The 23,772-nt window shown below is 35.7% G+C and overlaps 1 protein-coding gene across 2 annotated transcripts in view; it reads left to right on the forward strand.

Annotated features, from left to right (window-relative positions):
* LOC126857806 (homeobox protein Nkx-2.4-like) overlaps positions 1 to 10,794 on the forward strand; it is a 44,830-nt gene extending 34,036 nt beyond the window's left edge. For both annotated transcript variants that reach the window (XM_050607557.1, XM_050607566.1), the window contains exon 5: positions 7,193 to 10,794. In XM_050607557.1, coding sequence (XP_050463514.1) covers positions 7,193 to 7,534 — 342 coding nt within the window. In that variant the 3' untranslated portion in view covers positions 7,535 to 10,794. The remainder of the gene's footprint in view (positions 1 to 7,192) is intronic.
* Positions 10,795 to 23,772: the final 12,978 nt, after the last annotated feature.

Genomic DNA, 23,772 nt, shown 5'->3' on the forward strand with positions numbered 1-23,772 from the left:
ATTATTAGCAATCCTCTATTCTTCAATTCATTTACGCAACATTGTTGCATCAGCGCGCAGCATGAATCTAATACGCATGAAAAATGAGACGCGTGTGGTTAAGAAAAATAAATAATCGATCATACAATATTAAATTGATCAATACAAATTTTTTTCCAACGAACAATCTGATGTCGCGCGAATAAAAGCACGCGGCTCATGAAGACGATGTCGATGAAAGAGGACAGAGACAACGGCGCCGCGACGGCTTCTCTCTGACACACAGATTTTTTTCCCCTTTTTCATTTTATTCCATTTCCACCCTTCTCTCGCGAAGGTAAAAAATTTCAAGTATCAGCGCGAGAGAGATAGTAACAGAGAAAGAGCGAGCAAACGCGCAAGAGGGGAGAAGAGAGAAAGATAGAAGGAGGCTATATTCTCCCGAAAGGGAGAAAGAGAGAGTAAGAGAGGGACGAAAAAAAAAAAAAGAAATGAGCGAGATGAAAACAAGGAAAGAAGGAAAGAGAGAGAGAGAGAGAGAAATCCTGTGCAGGGGAGCGCCGAAACAGGCTCTCGAGGGCCAGTCGCCATCTTGCCGTGAGTACAGTCACGCGCAACACCTGGACACAAATCAAGAGTACGGTCGATCTTCTAGGATTCCTCTATTCTAGATTTTCCTTTATTACGAATCTCCGCTATTCTCAAAATTAGCATTCTTCTCGTGCGACGCTGCTCGCTCATCACTCATACACCTCTCACGTAATTACGTGATAAGAACAGAGCGCATGACATTTTCATTTCGCGCATATCGAAAGAAATGAGGATTGAGAGGGAATCTTGAAGTAGAGGAGATATCTGATCCCGACGTGACTTCCAAGCGAAAGAATAATAATCGACGCTGCACAATTATGATAATTATGATTAATCGTGTTATATACAACTTGACGTAGAGTATGTTATTTGGTTTCTTATTTCAACGCAATTGTTTTTTTGCTCCATCTGTTATTTATAAAAATTCTTGGTTCGGATGAGCAAAACTCTTATAGTAAGACTACGCTGTTTTTCTAATAACGCGCACTTTCTCAGAAGAGAAAGTTTAGCATACATTTCTTGCATATATATATATATATATATATATATATATATATATATATATATATATATATATCCATTTTTCTTTATAAAATATTAGATTCGAGGATTTAAATGATGTTTACAGAGTGATTGCGATACAGCTGAGACAGATGTATCGCAGGCAAGAGAATGGCGGAAGAAGTCGATGTAATTAACTAAAAAGCCGCCTGCCGATATTTTATAACGCCGACTTCTTTTTCCCGGCGAATTCCCGCCGAACAAAGAAGATATCAAGAGATTTCCGCCGGGACCTCTCGTTTCCGCATCGAACGGAATTCAATGGGTCTTATAAATGTGCTGTGTGTTTTTAAATCTAACGCCGTCATCGTATATGCGCGCAATTACATTATACGAAGCCTGCTCGAATCTCATTCCAGAATTAGAAAGCTAGACAAAATCTATTCGAACTGATTATCTATTATTTATAAAATAAATTTTAATTTGATATCCCTCGCAAAAAATCTTACGCAATAAAACTAGACCGAGCTTTTTTTCATTTTAGACAATTACACGAGAAGCAACATTCCACACTGTCAACTTTTAATACACTATGCGCGGAGACTCGTAGTGAACAAAAAAAGCTAAATATCCAAGATTAAAAGATATTCACGTGCCGTTTCACAAACATCAATAAAAAACATATGTAAAACGTCAAAATATATCTAATATTCTTCAAAAAAATAATTCCTAAAAATCATAAATTTTTCATATACTGTTGGAATAGGCTGGGGGGGCTCTTAAAGTTGTGAAAACAGATTCTATTATCTAACAAGCGCACAAGCAGTGCGGAACGTTGTTTTACGACGCGATTATGCGCGTTTGGTAATATAGATTCGTAACGCAACCTGGCCTGGCCGCTCTAAAGGTAGTCGGAATCACTACTCGACTCCCAACTGCCCAGGCATTTTCGCCGGAAATCGTTTAACGCGCGTGGACTAAAGTGGCTAAAGTGGCGTGACGCGTGACGCGCGCGGCGCGACCGTCATGCGTTTAACGTAATCGTCACTTTGTCAGCTTGAAGTGCACGGCATGCCTGCACTTATGCCTCTCGCGAACGAACGGCAACGCGCGAACGTAAGTTCGCGTATACGCGGGGCCCACTCGAATCAAATCGGTCGTATACCTCCCGGACACTCGACACACTGCACGAATTTGCATAAAAGTGTCTACTCTCGCGCGACAAAAAAATTCATTGCCCGCATAAAGCTATCGTTTCGCCACTACTCCCATTGGTTGGTTTATATATTTGTCTACCGGGTTGTTTTTTTTTTTTTTTTCTATGCGTATTCATCGTGGCAGTTCTAAATCGCGTGCAAACAAAAGTACCGGAAATAAATTACAGAGTATTTTTTCATTATCATTATCTTTAGTTATATTCTTTATTTCTCTTGATAGTCGCGCATTTCTCGACGACAGGAAACTAAAGTTATATTTTTGAGAATAATAGGTAAAGTATTTATAAGATCGCGTTCGGTCCATGACCGCGATTAGGAACGAATGACGCAACGTGATGGTCGTATAAGCGAAGATCGAAGACGACGCTGATTACCAGCGAGAAATCACGGTCGTCGAGCGAGCGGAGGACGTTATTTTTCAGCGCGATCGTATTATTAAAGTCTCACTGGCAGAAGAGATCGAAGAGGAATGTCGTGTACCGAATGTTGATACAGCTGAGTGGTCGTTCTGGCAGGTATTCGGTCTGCTTGCTCCGGCTTCTGTTTGGTATGCCGTGGTAGAGCCTCGTGGGGTTGACGTACAGAACAGGGCTGTCTCTACGCCTACGGATCCTGTGCGAATAGAAAACGCGATCTCTCTCTCTCTCTCTCTCATATTAACGACCGTAATCCTGGATTTTTAGTCGAATCCATAGGAAAGATTTACTTTCTCTTCTTACATACTTAAATGGCTGCAAAATTCACATATTTAATGTAGAGTAGGCAAGAACAATCGAAATAACAATGGAAGAAAGATTATATTAATGGATTTAAAGAACTGGGTTATCAAATAAATGTTGGAATTTTAAAAAATATGCGAATGATTCTCATAATTAAAAAGCTGCATACTTGGAATTTTATATAGCAACTATGATTATTTAATAGATGCTTTACGTATTAAAAATATATATTTAATATATTTAACATTTATATAAAGCATCCATTTAAATTATTATAGTTGCTAAAGGAAAATTTCATCCTAGCATCTTTTTAATTGTGTGAGAGATATCTTCTTTATATTTTTAAAATTTATTTATATATTTACTTAGTAATTGTTTTTACGCAAAAAAAAAGAAAATTAGAATTCAGGAATTACTGCAATTATATTTTTTCGAAACTTAGAAGTATCTATTTCAAGATGAAATCCCACTCTTTGATAATATTTCTATTATTCAAATTCGATTTACTCTTACTTCTATTTAATATTAAATATAATACATAATATAATTCTCTTAATATTAAATATAAATTGCATATTTCGCAAACTAAATAATCTTCATTAATAATATAAAATCACAAAAATATATTTTTCTCATATTATAAAAGATAACGTATTTTGTTTTTAATCTATCATTTTTATCTATCATTTAATCCATAATTTTTAAATATATACATCTCTTGAAAAATTCTACAAATTTTATAGCAATCTGTTTAAACGAGATAATCTTAAAAAAACATAAAAGAAGAGAGAGAGAGAGAGAGAGAGGGAGAGAGAGTCTTTGAATATCTAATGTTCAGGATATTTATGTAGAAGCAGATGTCTTCCTAGATGAAGACAAATTTCACACCGGGTCTGTCCACGGTAGCCGGTACTGTTTATGCGTAACTAGAGTCCATCTCGTGCGCTCCACGTCTAGTCGTGAATGCTGACGATCACGGTATATATCGTGCGGGTTAAGTGTCTTTACCGGGCCTACCGCGCTGCGCATGTTTGCTCGGAACACAGAAGCGCTTAGCCCAGGTCCTTGCCGGCCCACGTATCCCGCGTTTGTTCACGCAGCCGTCCAGTCCAGTCCAAGTCGAGTCGAGGAAATTGCACATGTACATGGTACACGTGTGTGCATCAGAGTGCACGCTTAAAGTGCATGTGTGCACTTGCGCCGTGAGGAACCTTCGGTAAACGATGGCGTTTCGATATAATCTATGAGAAACGATTGATAGCCTTGCATGCACAGCGAGCATGTGTTCGTTGAAGAAAACGCTAACATGACGATGATTATAAATATAAATTAATTTTTTTTTTTTAAATTAAATTAATATTTATAAATATAATTAAAATATATAATTAAATGTAATTAAATGTAATTAATATAATTAAAAATAATTAATATTTATAAATATTTTATGACTTTTTTTTTTAAGACACGAAGTGATGATCTAATTATGCGCGATATTTGATCGTATGAGTTGCCAATGATTTAAGAAAAGATGAAAAATAATAAAATCTTTTCGCTCAATACTCAATATATTCCTTTCTTTAAAATTTTGAATGTCTCTTAGGATCTATAGGAAAAAAAAAATTCGGGATGCACCGAATGTTGATAGTCAATGATAAAAAAAATATATATATAGCTAGAAATATCTTTTCCTCATATTTTTATATATTATATTTTAAATATTATATCTTTATATATTATACTTTATATTTATATATTATAGTTTTTATATATCATATTCTCTACATGCATTTCATTGTCACAGTGCTCATGCTATGACGCTGATATTTACATTCAAGTATATTCTTTAATGTATATTTTTTGCCTATATTCAAGATACAAGACTTTTTTTCACAGAATGATTCAACATTAATTAACTGCCAAGGCTACAATCGGCTAACAAGCTAAAGGCATGTTGCACATGCACCTTGTATCTTTGAAATATACTCATTGTAACAATGTGTGTGTATTATTATTTCTCATCTCTTCAATTATTGAACTTTGATATTGAGTTTTGAATCATAGATGGTAAAAATATTGTAAAAGAACAACTGTACATTAGACTATACACACATTTTCTTAATAATCTTTTCTCTAAAATATATACTGCACAAAAATTTAATTCATAAATAAACTGCAATAATTACCTATAATTAATTTTTCATATGTAATTAGTCGCGAATATGTAATTATATTTTTGTGTCAATATGATCTTAACGTTAATTTATAAATGTTATATATCGAGATTTTTCTCTCTTTGATATTTTTGCAAAAATGTATTTAAAAAATAAAATAATAATACATAATAAAAAAAGTCAAAATATGATTGCTAAATATACTATATAGAATGAATATTAAAAAAAAAAATTAAAATTAAATATATTTTATGCCATGAGAATTTTTGAGTTTCTGATTCAAATTAAGAATAGAGAGTCAGTACTAAGTGTATTTATTTGCAGCAAATATCGAATGACGTGGCATCGTTTAACATAAAAGACAAACCGGCGGTCAGTAATGGATGATGCAACAATAGCGTAGAATTATAAATCAATAGAAATACATATATTGAAGTCATGAAAAAACATTATCAATTATTGATAATGTACGAAATGATACAGAGTTAATATACTGGTTACGTTAAATATAAAATATAGCAAAAATAAAATATAAAAAATAGTAAAAATATAAAATATACGGAAAAATAATAATTGTTATCATCGCAAAGGAAGAAATGTCTAATAATAAAAGAAATCAGCGTGCAAAAAACTTCACTTATCGTTACACCTGTTGCTCCTAGTTACATTTTATATAATATGATGTAATAATACGTATAAAAATAACAATATATAATATACGTGTATAATAAAATACAAAGTTGTAAGACAATCACTGATCTAGTATTTTTATACAATAGATGTACGTGAATAAATAGGAATTAAAATTCGATACACTTTATAGGCATAAATCACATGCAATACACTTATTAATAAACGATCGATTACGATTTTTTGTTATATTTTAATCACTCGATATACGCGCTTTCAATCTAAAAATATTTGTACATAGAGTACATTTAAATCGGAAAATTCAAAGCTCGATGAGATACATTCGAATGCGGAGGCATTTATTAAAGAAATTATTAATGAATATTTATGTTTATGCAGAAATATTTCACGAGATTAGATAATGATTTATAATTTCTATTCTATATTGTGTGCTTTGATTTCTACTTGAATAAATTGCGCGAAACAGCTGTGTTGATAAATAACCCTCGTCTCACGCTCACACGCTTGCAAGTAATTTTAATCTCGAGAGTTAATTAATCGACGCCAGGGTGATAATCAGTAATTGTTCATAGGGAGTGATCGCATTTGGCATCTCGTGGTACTCGTGAGCGTATTTCGAGGGTTAATGCGACGACACATGAAGCGGCTCGTGCTGTTGCCCGTCCACCGGTATGGTGGACGTATTTCAAATGCAGATTGTCGAAAATAATGATGGAAATAGTTTCGTTTAAATAAAATATTATATTTGAAATAAATATTATCTATTCTTTTTTCTTCTATTTTTTGTAAGAAAAATATAGGTACAGATACGTAGAAAATATTTATCTATGTTCTTTAAAGCTTTCAATAATTAAAATAATAATTTAAGAAAAAAATCGTATCAAAGATACTTATTTTAAATAAAATTTATAGATTTTCTTCTCTCTATATCTATCACAAACATTTATAAATATTTTTATTAGGAAATTAAATTAATTTACGGTTATTAGATTAAAGAACTAAATATAACTATAAGAAAAAAATATTTAATTACGATTTTCATGGTCAATATTCCGAAAGGATGTGTACAATTAAAATATACATAAAATCTCTTTCTCTTATTTTTTGTGAAAAAGATACAGATACAAATACAAGAATACTTATTTAAAATAATATTTATAAGAGATTTATAAGAAATTTCTGTCTCTATATATATATAAATCATATAAAACGTTAAATATTTAAATATTTGAATATTATAATTATTTATTTAATATTATAATTATTTATATTATATTATTACTATAATTATTATAAATATTTTTCACATTAAGAGAGAACGACTTTTACTAAAGTGTGACACGGCGATCATTGACTGTTTCAGAGCGCGAGTTCGCCGCGACGGGTGGCGGTGCCAGTGCTGGTGAAGGACGGCAAGCCGTGCGGGAGCGGCGGGGGCGGCGGGAACGAGGGTAGCCGCGGCGGGCCCAGCGCGGCCCTGGCAAGTCCGGCGCCGCACATGACCGCGGCCTCGAGTCCGCACGGCACCCACCATGCGGCCGCCTCGTCTCATCACTCGGTCGTGGCCGGCGTCAGCCACGTGATGAGTTCGAGTCAGAGTCTCCAGCACTGCTCGTACACGCGTGCCGGCGCTCAACAGGGCATGCAGCAGCAGCAGCAGCCGCAGTGCGGCGCGTATCTGCCGTTACAGGGCCGCGCCTGGTAGTGCGCGCCATCCGCGGCGGGGGCCGCGGCCTACGCCGCCAATCCCTCCGTCGCAGGCCCATGGGCCCTCGCCGCGGATCCGGCCGCTTGGTACGCCATACCCGACGACAGTCCTTAGAAGGAGGGAGGGTGACTGACGCGACTGATCGTCCACTGAATCGTGCGCAGCAGCACGGGGCCGCATCGCGGAAACGGACAATGTCATCGGGATGAACCCGAGCTTCGTTTCCGCCGCATCATCCGGTTCATCATGCGTCGCAGTTGTCTGAAGTGCCTGCGGCAGCGATCGCCGCGGACCCCTTTCTATCTGCTTGAAAGATTCGCCCGTAAGCTGCGCTCCATCACACCATTACCAGCAGGATAATTCTATTCATTGCATTGCATGTGTATACCTTTCGCGCAAATCGTGCAACGTTACAGCAGCAATCGACAATCGATGGTATCGACTCGGTATATGCTCGGTGATTGTAGGGACTATTAAAGTGTGATAACTTGCAATTATCTATGGTCAATGAAGTATGCGCTCTCGTGGTCAAGAATCGGGCCGACCGATCGCTGATATTACGATGAGAACACTTCAAATCGAGATTATCGTACATCGATACAATAATCGAATCACGTGGTTTTATATCTATCATTGCCGCGAAATCGCCAGCATTCGTTTTACGAAACTCTAGTTTCGGCTCAATAACTGCTTTCGTACGAAAAAAAAAAAAGACGAATGCTGCATCTTGCATATCGAAAGGAAATGGACACTATGAATCTTTTCGCAGAGAGATCGAGATGGAAGAAAGTCTCGCGAAGAAGAAGCACGGAAATCTTGGTGACGTATTTTCTTGTTACGCAAAGACTACACGTATTTTATGTAACGACACATTTCCCAAACAGCGCACTTTATTTATTTAAAATGGCAGTTTCCAGGTCGTTCGATAAATTCATAAATAAACTTATGAGATGACAAAAGATTGTAATAAAATGATATCAACGATGTACTGATAACGATTAGTTAGAATCAGATGGGAGAGGTAATAGTCGCATTCGGGAAGAAACGCATTGTTTGTATAGTCATCATGTAGCTGCAATTTTTTTTTTATAATTTAATAACATTCTACTTTCTGCAATCATAGTAAAATGAACATACACGTTGGAAGAAAAGGAAGTGTAGAAACCGTATAAAAAGAAGCCTAATTGCAGTTATACAATTATACAGCTAAATAGCCTTTTAAACGAACTAGAGATGAAAATAAATCATACAATAAAATGATATACGACAACACCAGAGATATTTTCAAAATTAAAAAATTCAAGAAAAGGAATAAAGTTGTTAAAAATATTGCGGGTTTCCCTTTGTTTCTCTCGAATCATTTGACGTCGATTCTTTTTTCGCGCGGCAAAAATTTATTCGAATATCACTTTTATTTAAAATAACACACCTTTCAACATTCCAGTATTATACATTTTAATTAAAAATTAGATTTCTCAAAGCAATATGCATTTGTTGCTCTATATGGTGCTTAGTTCGGTTTTCATTCAAGAAGAATCAATCTTAAAAAATGCAATTACGTGATAAATGTACGATACATTGTTGCTTTACAATGTCAAATTTCAGTATTTGAAGACAGAATGGAGAACAGAAATTTCTGTGTATATTTATATAGAATATTTATATATGTAAGTAATTGATTTCTGCACCGATCCTTTCGTTGCGATACACGCCTATTTTTCGGAAGAGCGTTTTATCCGCGAGAAAAAAAAAAAATGTAATTTTCGCAGATCACGTTCGTATGTTGAAATTCGTTTACAGAATCTCGCCGCGGAATGAACGACATTGTAAAGCGCGGCGGAAACAAAACACGCTGCAACACGGATTATTGTTCGCCTCGCGAACGAATTACCAGTTGCCGTTGTCCACTCGATGGATTGAAAGCCGTCGATTCGAATTACGAAATAGTACACCGCGGTGATTGTGACTGCGATTTCAAGCTGAACGCGACGCGACATCCGACGCGACATTCGCGAGCCGACATTGTATCGCTCGTGGAAAGTCGTTTCCGAAACAATGCGTTACGTGGAATTCGTGCGACACATTTCGCTGCATTGTCCGCAAATGCAAATATATTGTTACGTCGCATATATTATTTCGTCTGTGCGTGGTGACATTTTTATACGACACACGGCCAATCAATAAAATGTCGATTATCTTAATGAAAATTCGCGCGAAACAAAGTTTTTGATGATTTAAACGTTTTCACTCACCCAGCACGACAACTGTGTGCTTAGAAAAATAAAAAATTATTATCTTTTCGAAACGAAAGAGATTTAATTATTATATCTTTACAAATATCATCCAATCTTGTCATCACGGCCAGAGAAATGTCGAGCAAGAAGAAACGAAATAGTCTTTGTTTTATCAATTTTATAGAATGCCGACTTTTATAAAGACAAGAATATATTGTCGGCTTATTTTTGTCGTGATATTATGCTTTTATATATACACTGATAAAACAAACTTAACTCGAGTAGTTGCTGGGATTTATCGCGCTGTCACAGATAATGGAATATTATGTTGCACTGAATTCCATTATATTCTTACGTAATGCATATTATGAATTAAACAAAAAATAATAAATAATAATGTCAATGAATTTGTTGAAAATTACAAAAAGATGTGTGATTTATCGAGACGATTTTATAAATCTGTAACGCGATTTTATGATAGTGCTTGAAAGGGCAGAAGGAAAGGGAAGAGAAAAGGAGGAGGAGGAAGAGAAAAATTCGAAAGTTTTTTTCTTTCTAGGAAAAACGTCGGGGCAAAAAAGTCGGCGGAAGAAAAGTGCGAGTGAAATGAATCGAAGTGTTTTTGAGATTCGATGAACGTTTCCGCGTGGCAAGTAAGAATCTTAGGACAAATGTAAAATTTACAATTTCGCATACTTGATTGTAAATGACACATTGTAAATACACGTTTATCGTGATGCGCGCGAGATGAGAAATATGTTGTGCGTGAGTTACGTGCGTCGAATCAACGAATTTCTAAATCGAACGACGATGTTCAACTTCTACGATTTAGCGAGGACGAGCATTATTGAACATTACATTATAACGCAGGTTAACGCAGAATAAAGGAAAAAAAAAAAAAAAGTATAGGATCGACGATAGTGAGTAGCGTGTCGTGATGAGAAAATCACTAGAGATTATTATAAAATTTTGTAAATAATAAGAGAGATATTAATAAAACACGATACTTATTCAAACACCAAACTGAATATTGTTTACATTTTCTCTACTTTCTCGCTTTTTGTTCCTTCTTTTCTGCTCACCCGAAAATGATAATCAAGATGATGGTTTCTCTTTCGATATTAAATATATTTATTTACATGTTATTATTTTATTAGAGATTAATTAATGTAATATTATAAAATATTTAGTATAAATATTAATTTATAAATAATTTATAAATATCAATATATTAAGCTTATTATTAATAATTTAATATTCTTTATTATAATATTTAATTAAAAATTATCCTTATTTATCTACTCTGGAAAATATATTCATCCATAATTAATCGATAAAGAACGGTTTTTAATATTTTAATGAAAAATAGAACGATCGAACACAAACTTACATTTTATCTTCTTTAATTTATCGGCTTAAATAAATCAAATAAATCGTACAATAAATGTCAGCATTACAAGTCCGTTAGCAAACACAGAACGAATGAATGAATAATTCCTACAAACATATGTATGCGTTGAGAAGTGCTAGATTACATTGATTCTTACAAGTAAATTCATTCGAACTTCTCACGAGCGCTCTGAACAAGGAGTGCCATTCACCAATCAAAATACGAGCCCTCGTCGCGTTAAGAATGTTTCATTACATCTCTCGCGATTTTCGATCACTTCGCCTTGACGACGCGCCGGATGAGACGCCATGGTAACACCCCTGCGCGAGGGGTGAAACCCCTCCCCCCCCCGCCCCTGACGAGAAAGGGGGCACAATTCCCGCGACGTGTACCTACAATTATTAAGGTAAGCCGATCTCTTGGATGGATAGACGAAGGTTAATGCCAGAGTACAGGTATAGGAGTGCCGGAGCTGCCGGTGACGAGCGGAGTCAGCCGGTCGTTATTGGATATTTTCCAAGGGGAAGAGAAGCACGGCTTAACCGTCCCGGGAGCTGGCGATTTATTAAATGCACCGTGACTAATTACTCCGGCGTGGCGCGGAGAGAGGGCGGGGCGGCGCAAATGTCAAACGCTCGCCGAAGAACGTGGTTGAAGTTTAGAACGCAAATTACTAGGTCGGGAAATGAAGAGGAATTGGCAATTATTGTTTTGTTATAATTATTATTAATTCATAGGGATATAAAGTTATGTAAGTTTACGCATAACGGGAGAGAAAGTGTGAGATATCAAGTTTTATAGTCATAAATAAAGAATTTTCTATTTGAGAAAATTAAAATTCATACATATTTTGAATGACATATTTCAATGTACATATCACGGAAAAGAGTTAAATTTGAAAAAAACTATTTTATGGATACAAATAATCACTATGTTACTCGGAACTTGAATACTGCGCTTATTAAAAATATTATTAAAATTTATTAATAATGTATAGAAAAGGAATATACAATGATTTGCAAAAAATCTATCTAAAAAGTAAACCATAGACTCGCGTGATAATATTGAGAATTTTTCATGTATATGATAGATTGACATATACCTATATATAATATAATGTATATATGTTGCAGTTATGTTCACAAAGATTATGAAAATTAATATATTAATGTATGATTCGTTTATATGAAATGCTTCTCTCTTTCTCTCTCTCCCTTTCTTTATTTTTACGTATATCATTAGAATTATCAAAAAATTAACTATAATTTTCTCATAATTAAAGAATACAAATAACACTGCTAGTGTCAATATTATTTTATGATAAAAATTACAAAGTTATGAATTTAAGTAAGCCTTCCTTTTCGCAATATATCACTGTGCCAAATCCACGTTCGAATCGTTTGACCTCAACTAATTTCAACTTTTTGAAAGGTATCTATTTCAGGTTTGAAAAAAAATTTCAAATAGTTCAAATTTTCAAGAAAATTATTCCACACCGATCCTGCTTTCGATCAGAAGATTCACGTGGGAAGGAAGGAATCGAGAAAACAACGCACTCTTTCGCGCGTGCTACGCCATGTACGCGTATATATGTGTGTGTGTGTGTATGTGTTTTGTGTGCACGCGTGTCTACGTGTCGCGTGACATACGACGAGAGGTCCTGACAATGACAGGCCTCCCGCTTCCCGGTGGTCACTCTTATACAGTGGTATCCCATATCGCGCCCCACGATATCCCCCCTCCCCCTCCCACCCCCACCCCCGCCTCACCCTTCCTCTCTCTTTCTCTCATTCCGCCCGCCATTATCATATTTATTAACTGCCGCTCGGTACTTATATCTACACCTATTCGCTGCCATTCCTATATAATATAATCCGTGCTGGTGACAGCAGCACGTGACACTGCCTACGATCGCCTTCCTCCCTCGCTCTCTCCTCTGCCGCGCTGCACCGGTTGATCTCCCCCGGATCCCTCGGTTCGCACCCTTATATTCTGCGGCGCTGCAGATTCGTTGTCGTTTCATGCGATTATATACCGGGGATACTGAAGTTTTTCATTCAAACCGGACAATTTCCGTGGCAAATGTGGAAGGAAAGGTGCTCTCTGTATGCAACTTGAAGTGATCACTCAGTAGATAGAGAGTTTGACGATAAGAGATCTTGACACAATACGAGAGTTTTTCAAGTTTCGAGAAAGAGAGCAAAGCTTCATCGAATTTTATAAAAAGCGAATGCACATAGTCTCTTACCTTTTCGATCAAAATGAGAAAATTTTACAGTATAAATTATATGAAAAATATTTTTCTTTTTTTTTTTTTACAACATATTCTATGTAAAGCTGGAATGAAACAGCATTTATTATTATGAAATCTGTGAATTTAATGAATATTGATTTATTTTGTGCATCAAAATATTTAAATGATTACAATGTATTGCATTGTGATTTTTTTTTATAATGTTACTATGTTCACGATTACAAAAATTTTATTATAATTTTTATTGCAATATGTTGCTCTCCGCGTACGATTTCTATAAAGAAACCTCTCCAAGAGATCTCTTCTAAAAGATCTCGGAAAGGTATATTGTTAATGTGCGGTATATTGTTAATGTGTTTCATTGTTGGATTAGCTCGTAATCCATCAATTGCGCGAGCCAATTGCGATGCAGTTCTCTCTCTCTCTCTCTCTCTCTCTCTCTCTCTCTCTCTTTGTCCGCTTCGTTAACTATTTCCGATGATAAATTCCATCCTCCCATGCGGACAACAAGTAGCATGTGCTTTCGCGCTATGATCTCCATGGTGATTTTAAATCAATCGCGCCTGAACACACGAGCTTGTCTGCCGCAGGGAGTTCCATTTGCCTGCGAGATAACATATGAGTGTGCGACAACAAAATACCAGCAGGCAATGAAACTAACTATAAAATACTGTATGGATAAGTGCAAGAATTTTGAAAATATTGTACAAAAATTATTATAGAATTACATAACACACACACACACACACATAAAAGTGTTAAATTCACCTAATATTTCTATTATTTATTATATAATTTTATACTTACTGGTGATATAATTTTACACACTTTTTTTTACGGTGTATAATAATGCCTAAAAAATGCCGATACCATAATAATAGAATATCTCCTCGAAAATGACAGAGATATATAATGTGCAAATTTTCAAAGACTTTGACGTGTTAATATAAAAAAAATACAAATAAAGAGGCATGGAGCTATATATTTTAATTAGTAATTATATCTTTTTTTCCTCAATATAATTATTCAACATATCAAATATTTATTATGTGTTTCATACTATTGTCAATATATTTTCTTATATGTCAAAATAATTTGTTCTAATCGTACTGTGAGGTATTATAAAAAAAAAAGCTAATTTAAAGGGATTGTTATAGAAATAGAACAATTTTAAAATAATCTTTATATGTTTAATATTTTCTAGAAAATTGGAGAATTAAATATGATTAATTAAATATATATATAATTTTGTTTTATAGCAAATATTACAATATATTCAACGAATATTTAAGATTGTAGAAAATTGTTAAAAGTAAAGTAAAGCTGAAAGAAAATTGTGAAACTGAGATATTGGTTTGATCCCGGGACTACCTGGAGCGAGACGAAGAGATATCTGAACAATTTGCAATCCAGCATTTCAAGACACACGATGCTCTTTATATCTCTCTGTTGGTGCAGCCAGCATCTCCTCGCGGACTCTATAACATCGCATGGCACAGATTTTTCAATCGCGCTGACACGCGCACACAGGTACTTGCTCGCGCGATTCCTTCAGTGCGATTGTAAATTCATGAAGAGGAGAAGGAAGACCGCGCCCTACGTTCATGAATACCGAAGAGACAAAATCATGGGGTTGTCACGGTCTAAGATGCCGCGTAGGAGCAGCAGCGGCACCACCACCACCACCACCACCACCACCATCACCATCACCAGCGACTTGTACGTCCTCGCCGGTGGATGCTAATGCCCGTCGGGTGCCGCATCCCTCGTCTCTTCCACGCAAAGGGTTGCCTCTTTGTTTGCGTACGAGAACGGGCGTGAGCCTCCGCTCCGCTCCTACTCGTGATTCATGGGGCTCTAGATTATATCGCCGAACCTATCCACCTACCCTCCTGTTGTGCGCGCGCGCGCGGAACTCAATTAGATCCCTGTCAAACTGTTATTGTAGGATCGAATAAGGGAAGAGACGGCGAATAAAGTGCCGATTAATTACCGCAAAAGTATTTTTCCTTTCCGCATAGTTTAGATGACGGTCTCCCGCGTTATGTGTACCACGGCTTGCGATCAAAAATTTGTGTCTCTTCTGACAAATATATGTAGAGAAAGAGAGAGAGAGAGAGAGAGAGAGAGAGAGAGAGAGAGAAAGAGAGAGAGAGAAAGAGAGATTCATATATTTAAGATATATTATACTTTTTGCAATCTTTTCATTACGTGAAAAGAGATAGAGAATATAAAATTTTTTATCGTACCAAGGAATGCAATGAAATTTTTTTCGACGAAATACTTTATCCTGATTTACATTAAATATCCGCAATCTCGCTCTGATTTGTGACATAGCTTCGATAATTAATATTATAGTGGTCTTCAAATATTCGTTTTCACTTTTTCAGATAAATCGTAAAGGAAAATATACAGACTGATGCAGTCGAGGAATCTCTACGCAGTCAGCGTGACGTGATCGTCCTTTTTTGGAATCTTAGAACCAATGCAAATTTGCGCCAAGATGCTACTTCGTAAATTAGATCAAAAGAAATAAGAAAGTCGTGACGAAATGCGCGAATGTGCGAGCAATAAAAATTCGTCACGTCTTTCGCGGGGCGGAGAACCGAAGCCAATTTCAATCTTGTGTCTCTCTCTCTCTCTCTCTCTCTCTCTGTCTCTCTCGGGCGGGTTATGCTATACTCACGATACGCCAGATACCTAGCGTAAGAGCGAATATCGCGAATTCCCTCGTTCTCCATAGCAAAGGCATCCTACCATAGCAATTACCTACCTACGGCACAAGGGAGTCGAGTAGCAATATCTGGACCCGTTATTCAGTTCGGTTATCCCGATTGGAATGCTTTGTGTCGCCGACCGACTGCACATCTATCTGTACAACCGAACGTCTGTGAAATACATATTATATCGCCGTGTACATAAATTTTGCATTATTTCGAATAAATTGTAGTAGCTCTCGGTGTTATATAAAACTCGAATTGATTAAGGGAAATCTTTCGCTGTCTCGTGAGGGAGATTCACCCTCTATATACCAGTTTAAGTCCCTAAAATCTACAGATATACTGAAGTGAGTTAAAATTTTTCGATTCTATCTCATCTGCCGATTAAACGACACGTTGGTTTTATTTCAAAAAAGTAGAAAAGGAAAACTTTCTATTTTTCAATTAGAATTCCAAAACTTGTTGTCTGTAATCTAAAAAATTAAAGACCTAATATTTTAATGGTCTCCTAAATTCCTTTTAATTCCAGTAATATATTTATCTTTTATCACAGCACTGCGAATCATCCTTAATCTATTAAAAATAATTATATTGTTTTGGTATTTCATTTTCATATGTGCCATATTATTATACAAGATCATTTATATAGACTATTCTAAAACGCTGTGTATTATAATCTACCTCTAAATAACTAACTTGATATTAGCAATTACAAATGGCAAAACTATGTCAAAAGCCAGAACATAATGTTGATAAATATTCAAAGAATTTTTTTTCGACTTTGAACTGTTTTAAGAACTTGAAAGTAATACTAAAGTAATATCCATCTACTTTAACATATCTTCTACATTATAACAGATTAAAAATCAAGACATTTACTCTGAAATCTAATTATTTGTGGATAAAAAAAAACTTTTTATCAAGTGCCTATATATATATATATATATATATATATATATATATATATATATATATATAGTGCAACCGTTTAATCACAAATTAATTACACCCAATCGATATTATAATCATATTAATAGAATAATTGAGATATTTCTTCTCGGTTAATTTTACAAAAATTGCCATTTATATATAAATATATAATTATAAATATATAATTCAAAGATAATAATAATAATATAGTTTTGTATAAATATAACATACTTCTATTTTAGCAAATGTATTAGCACGTCCGATACAACGTTAACATTTCGATATAATCACATATGTATATGTATATATTTTGTATTCCATGCAATGTTTAATTAAAAATAAAATATGTTTGTGATTCTGCAGCTACTTCGAAAAAAAAAAAAAAATCAATAAGTAAAAAGCGATTTATATATACATCTATTTTCCCTTAATTTTCAATCACTTTCAATTAATATTATTATTTTCTTTCGATTTACGAATATATTGTATTTTTATTTAAATAATTAATTTTCACGAAAATATTCAAACATCTTGGCTGCGAGTATGAAAATGTCGATAAAAATATTCAGAAATTTTCTTAAACTTAGAGAAGTTTTTTTTGATAGACAATAAATCGATATGATCAAGATGATATAATTTAATATATGTTGTTTAGAAAAATTTTATACAGACTTGATATCACTTTCGATATCGTTTTAATACAATGCGAAATATTGTCGCAAGTAAAATTGGCTGCTGACTTGACGAAAAAAAAAAAAAAACAGAGACAAAACTGCGTCGATTACGCATCTTCTTCCGACGATACCGAACTGCGTGATTGTACCATCGCGAGGAAAAACGAGAACAACAATTCATATAAGATTTCTCTCTCTCTCTCTCTCTCTCTCAAGGAAAAAAGCGTCAATGTCCGCAATACTCTCGCGCGGATCGAATGTACGCGCCAGCGTCATATACATTTCCTCGCATCGCCGAGGAAGGGAACAGCGCGTTGGTGGGAAGATCCCCGCCTATACGGCGAATTCTGCCTCCATCAGTGCACGCCTCCCTGCCCCCCCTTTTCCACCATCTGGGTTACGCCCCGATGAGATCGGGGGGAGGGGAAGAGGGGGATGCGTGGGCGGCGGTGCTATTCGGCGAGATAAATCGTTGGAACACACCAGAGAGAATTCCACCTACTGACCGAGACTCTTCTCGGTTGCCCGAGACGAGTGATCGCTCCGAGTGATTCGTTACGTTGCCTAAAATAGCAACGAAAGCGCCCCTATCTACGCTGATTAAAGCCCTAGCGCGGAGTTTGCTCTGACATTTTGGCTGGCCTCGTCTCGTGCAAAGATATGGCCAGTTACTTTGCGCGACGAGGCGGAACAATAAGACTTGTGTGTCTTTTATACAAATTTTTTATTTGAATAAAAATTTCAGGGAAAGTATACGGGAGTATACGGCTGCCTGTCATGTCAAGGTTCATGAGCATCACGACAGACGAACGAGACGAAATTTTTACATGATTCGCGGTTTAATGTTAAATTATATTTCAATTATATTCTGTTTATATTCTGTCGAATTTTTTATTTAGGAAATTTCCAAATATTAGGAATATTCCAAAATATTTAGAAATCTTATTCAAAATGGATAGGATTTCTAAATGTATCATGAATTTTATTAAAAACATTACTTTTTCTTATTTGACGAGTTTTCAGAGTTAAATTAGCCAAATCTCCTCTACAGATAACTAAGAGATTGATTCTTGGGAAAATCCCAAGCAGAACTTTGGTCAACGGTTCTAGCCTTGTTTGTGCGCAACAAGATCTCTCAAAATGATATACTCATAGGATGGACGATTATTCCTTATCTGGGATTATCTACGGAAAAGTTAATATCTAATGATTTTAATATCTTCTTGTTGAAAATACATTTAAATTAATTTTCTCTATGAAGATATAGACATAAATATAATTTATATAATTTTTAATTATTTTAATAATTTTTTTATCATTTTTATTACAAAGTGGCATTGTGACTTAAAGACAGAAATTCATAAAAGAAATGAAGAGGAAGAAGAAAGAATTGTATTGAGAATGTACATACTGACATTACTCTCTGTTAGAAATCTATAAAATGTATATTTTATAAATAATAATAAATTTATCCTTGTCATCAAGATAGAAAATTGCCAAAATGGATTAGGAATAAATAAATTCTGCATTGACAAATTAAATTCACTTTAATGAATTTTAAATTCCTATTTCTGCGAACAAATTTACTCAGATTCCTCTAATTTACCAATACAAACAAATTTCGCTATAATATCGAATAATTAATTGCAGCAACAAGGTCAATTGGTCAATTTTATATTGAATAAGTATGATAATGAGGACGATTTTATTGCGACAAGTTTTTATTTTTTTCCCAATGCAAAAAAAAAGTTATTCAAGTAGAAAAACATGTTTAAAATTTAAAATCATTGAAGAGTTCGCGCGTTAACAATTAGAAATTAATTGAAATTGTCGAGTAATATTAAGAAGGCCTAAATAAAGGCAAACAAAAAAAAAATATTATTTGCTTATTCAGACTTTTCAATGATATATTGTCTGCTAATTTAATGAGTTTAGATTTTATAGAGTACATCAAAATTATCGAGATTATTCTAGCAGTAATCATGTGACTTTCACGTCATCAAGATATTACTGTCAGCATTTTTATCGCCCGCGACGAGTACTTTTGTAATTATATCCACGTTATTAGCAAATTTGCATTTCTGTCAATAAATAAATAAATAAATAAATAAATAAATAGACCTACATAAATCTCGCCTCGCTAGGAAGAGATCTAAATTCGTACATGCGTATAGAATTGTAGATCCTCGCGCAAGATCAAGGGCTCTCTTCGTCCCCCCTCGCCCCCTTCCTCTTCTTTTTCTCTCTCGTCGATTCAGCCGAGACATACATACATACATACATGCCAGGAGGCAGCAGTCGGAAAAACAGTTGCGAGAGAGCACAAAAGCCTGTCGCCTGTCTAACGAGCGATTAAGCCCGTCGACGACGACGATGACGGCGACGGTTGGCTCGAAAAATGTCATAAGATGGCATTGTGCGCTCTCGGCTCGTTGGCACTCGTGGCTCCGTTGGCGCGTACACGATGGCACATTGTTTATCGAGCGGCTGGCACATAGAGGCGCGCTGCGCACTCGCGGCTTTTGTCAAATTATGCCAACGCTTTTCCCTCTTTCTCTCTCTCTCCTTTTCTCTGCTCGAGCGCACATACTTGCCTATCACCGTTTGCCGGACCCATCCGGAAAAAAGGAGAGAGAGAGAGAGAGAGAGAGTGACGAGAGCCACTCGACGAATGCGCCCGCGGAGGGCGAATTATATATCGCGCGGTTCCCACACACGGAGCGCCCTGGGGCCCACCAGGGGCGCGGGGCCCTACAACGAAGACGAGTAGCGAAGGCATTCGGAGGCGTTTTCCGTGAAAGAGACAAGGGAGAACGTGTCGTTATTTCCGCGAGACTGGACGGTCGGAGTCAAGGAGTCGACGGGATGGGGGGCCCCTTCGCACGGGGGGTCGGCGATCGCGAAGCGAGCTGGCCGCAGGTGAGGCCCGCTCTGTCTATAATTCCGTGCGGGACACATTATCGACAGGCGGATGCCCCGCGCGGGAACGTCGCGGGGGGGCCCGTCACGGAAGTCAGTCCTCGACGCCCTGCGTCGCGGCGGCGATACGAGCTTTCAGAGAAAGAGTCCTCTTCTCTATTGATCCAACTGATTATTTAGATAAGTTGAGACGCTAGCGCGATAGTACTTATACCATCGAAGTATCGAATGCCTTCATTATCTTGTTTTAATCGCCTTTTCCTTTTATTTCTCGCGAAGATATCGGCAGCATCGTTTTGATACTTCTCCTCTAGGAAACTAAAATCTATTAGTGATTAAATATCTATCATTATTATGTGAGAGAAAGATAATTTATCGTTTTATTTAACATTATTTTATATATTAAATTATATTATATAAAATTATATAAAAACACATTTAGAGATCAAAACATGACTAAATAAATTGGGTAAAATTAATGAAATTTGAAACACCTGCTACTTTAAATATTAATCTAATTGAAAAAGATTAAATAAAAAAAAAAACACTACAAAAATAAAACTATTGGTTGCACATACACATACACATGAAGCATTGTCCTTTGATAAACATTTTAATTCAAAACATATAACATATGTTTGTCAGCAAATTTAAATTTATTTATTTTCTTGGATTTTTGAGGGATAATAATACGATATATAAGATATTGATTTTTTATTCTCATAGAAATTCAAATCGAAATTTTGCTCCCATTTTCAATTTCGATTTTCTCACATTTTCTCACATTTATGTCTTTTGAAGGATATTTTAAGATTTACCTTGAATAGGAATTAAACTCTTATTTTGTACCTCAAATTGGCAATAACAGGTTCTCATTTAAAAGATAAGCTTTTGTCAAGCTATGATCTAAATAATTTCCAAAGAAAGTAATCTGACCGTTTAAAATACATCAAAGATGGAAAAAGTCTCTGATAAATCTTCGTCGCGGCTTCGAACTCTGCTAAAACTTAGCCGCTTTGTATGCGCAGCAAAATCGAATAGAAGTCGACATTTATATGTACACGAAGAGTGAAAAAACGCGCACGCGGGGGAACGCGTTTAAAAAGTACGTGGACCCGCCGAGGGATCCGGGCTTCGAGGGTGGGTTAGCGATTGAGCTCTCGAGCACTTGAACACGAGCCGGAGAAGAAATGCGGGGAGAACAATGGACGGAGAAGGTAACCAGGAGCTGGTGCTGCGTCATCGTAGTCGCCCCGGTAGGAGCTCGTCGTCCCCGCCGCGTAACGAGATGCGCTCGTCTCGCTCACCTTTCGCCGTCTACGATCGTCTTTGTAGTTGAAAATCGACCACCCACCGATCTTCCGCAGATCCGCGCGCTCCTCTTTCTTAGCGCGGAACTCACGGCCTTATTAACGTCGATATTCAATATCGGATGTGCTAACTTTTTCGTTGCGATCGCTAATTTTTCTCGTCATTATTGGCAATAATGTTTCTTTCACCTTACTGTATAAAATAATAAATAAAGAGAACGCAGAATTGCCTATCTTTTTATGCAATACTCAAATATAGAGAAAGAAATATAACACGAATTATAAATGTTTGTTTTTATAGTAGATTCCGAATCTAAAGGTTTATGTGCTTATTTCACAATTATTATAATCATAAGTTTTATTATTATTTCAGGTAATAGAATTTCAAAAGAAACGCTCGCGATTTTGACCAATCGAAAAGACAATCGTTTTCTAATTACGATTACGACAATATTAGATTTTATACTTCCATACAAAACTAATATAAATTTAAAGAATTGAATCGGAATATCCTCTTGTATCTTTCCATCTTTCATTCTTTCACATTCTTTCATCCTTCTTCATCGGGATATTCTCCATTAAATTTCGATCATTAATAGTCCACTGAACAGTTTAAAGGAAACAAGAATCGCATTTTTTGAGAATCTGTGCATTTTTGTTTTCCAACGATAAACTGCCAGTTTTTATAAATGCTGCCAGAATATTAGCAAAAAAATTATAAAAAATAAAGGGAATATTATAGCATAATATTACACATATAAATGCTTGAATCAAATGTGTTGTTTGTGAAAAAAAATTTGTGAACTTTTAGATTGGAAAAAGAGACAAAGAAATTTTTGCATTCGTATTAGATAATAAAATAATTTCAAAATAATTTATGATCGATAAATAAAATATTATAATTTTTAGAAAGAAAGAGAATAGAAAACAATTCATTTGGATTCTTCAACAGCGCGCAAAATTAATTCTTCTCGATCATAATAACGATCAAAAATAAAAGCCGACAGCTTTTTATTTCATACTACAACAAGAAAGCTCAGGTCATGAGTTAAAATTTTTCTTTTCACTTTTCTCAATTTTCTCAAGTTTATTTCATGTCTATTTTTATTTATTACTCAAACTATCAAAATAAATATTATAGATTAAAAAATGAGATAAAAAATGTGTAGAAAAAAAATTTCAATTTTCTCGGGATATTATTACTGGCTATTTGTTTCCATTTATTCTTTAGATGTGGAATCTCAAGAAATTATCGCTACAAATTGTGACTTTGTTAAATAAAAAGTAATCACATTCCGAAAGTAATTAAATAAGACATCTCCCCCTCCCTCTATGCGTATACGGGGAGCAAGCTATTAAAGAAAAAAAAAAAAAAAAATTATCGACAGCTGCTTGATCTTTCCACGTGGTCTTAAAAAAGATTTTTAGGGCATAGATGCCTGCTTATTAAACGGCGTACTTGTCGGCAGTACGGAGGGTAGAAAAGTAGAAGAAAGAGAGGCAGCGTACACTTGGCTATTTGGCATTTACATCCGTCATCCATTTCGCACGACGGTCCTCCAGTCCCTATTATTTTCGAGCTTTAGCACGCTCGCATCCGTGCACGAGAGTGTACATGGGCGTTCTTACGTTAGCCGGCAAAGTCCATAGGTAGGTAGACGCGTATTTCACGTGAGCGTGTATATGAAACGAGACGGAGAAGAAAAGGAAGGAAAGGAAGAGAGACAAAAGGTAGACGGTAGAGAGTCGCTTCGATGTTGCTGCGATCCGTATGCGATCGTGCGAGGTGAGGGCGCACCTGGAC

Source organism: Cataglyphis hispanica, chromosome 2, assembly GCF_021464435.1.
Source record: "Cataglyphis hispanica isolate Lineage 1 chromosome 2, ULB_Chis1_1.0, whole genome shotgun sequence".
Classification (NCBI taxonomy): Eukaryota; Metazoa; Arthropoda; class Insecta; order Hymenoptera; family Formicidae; genus Cataglyphis; species Cataglyphis hispanica.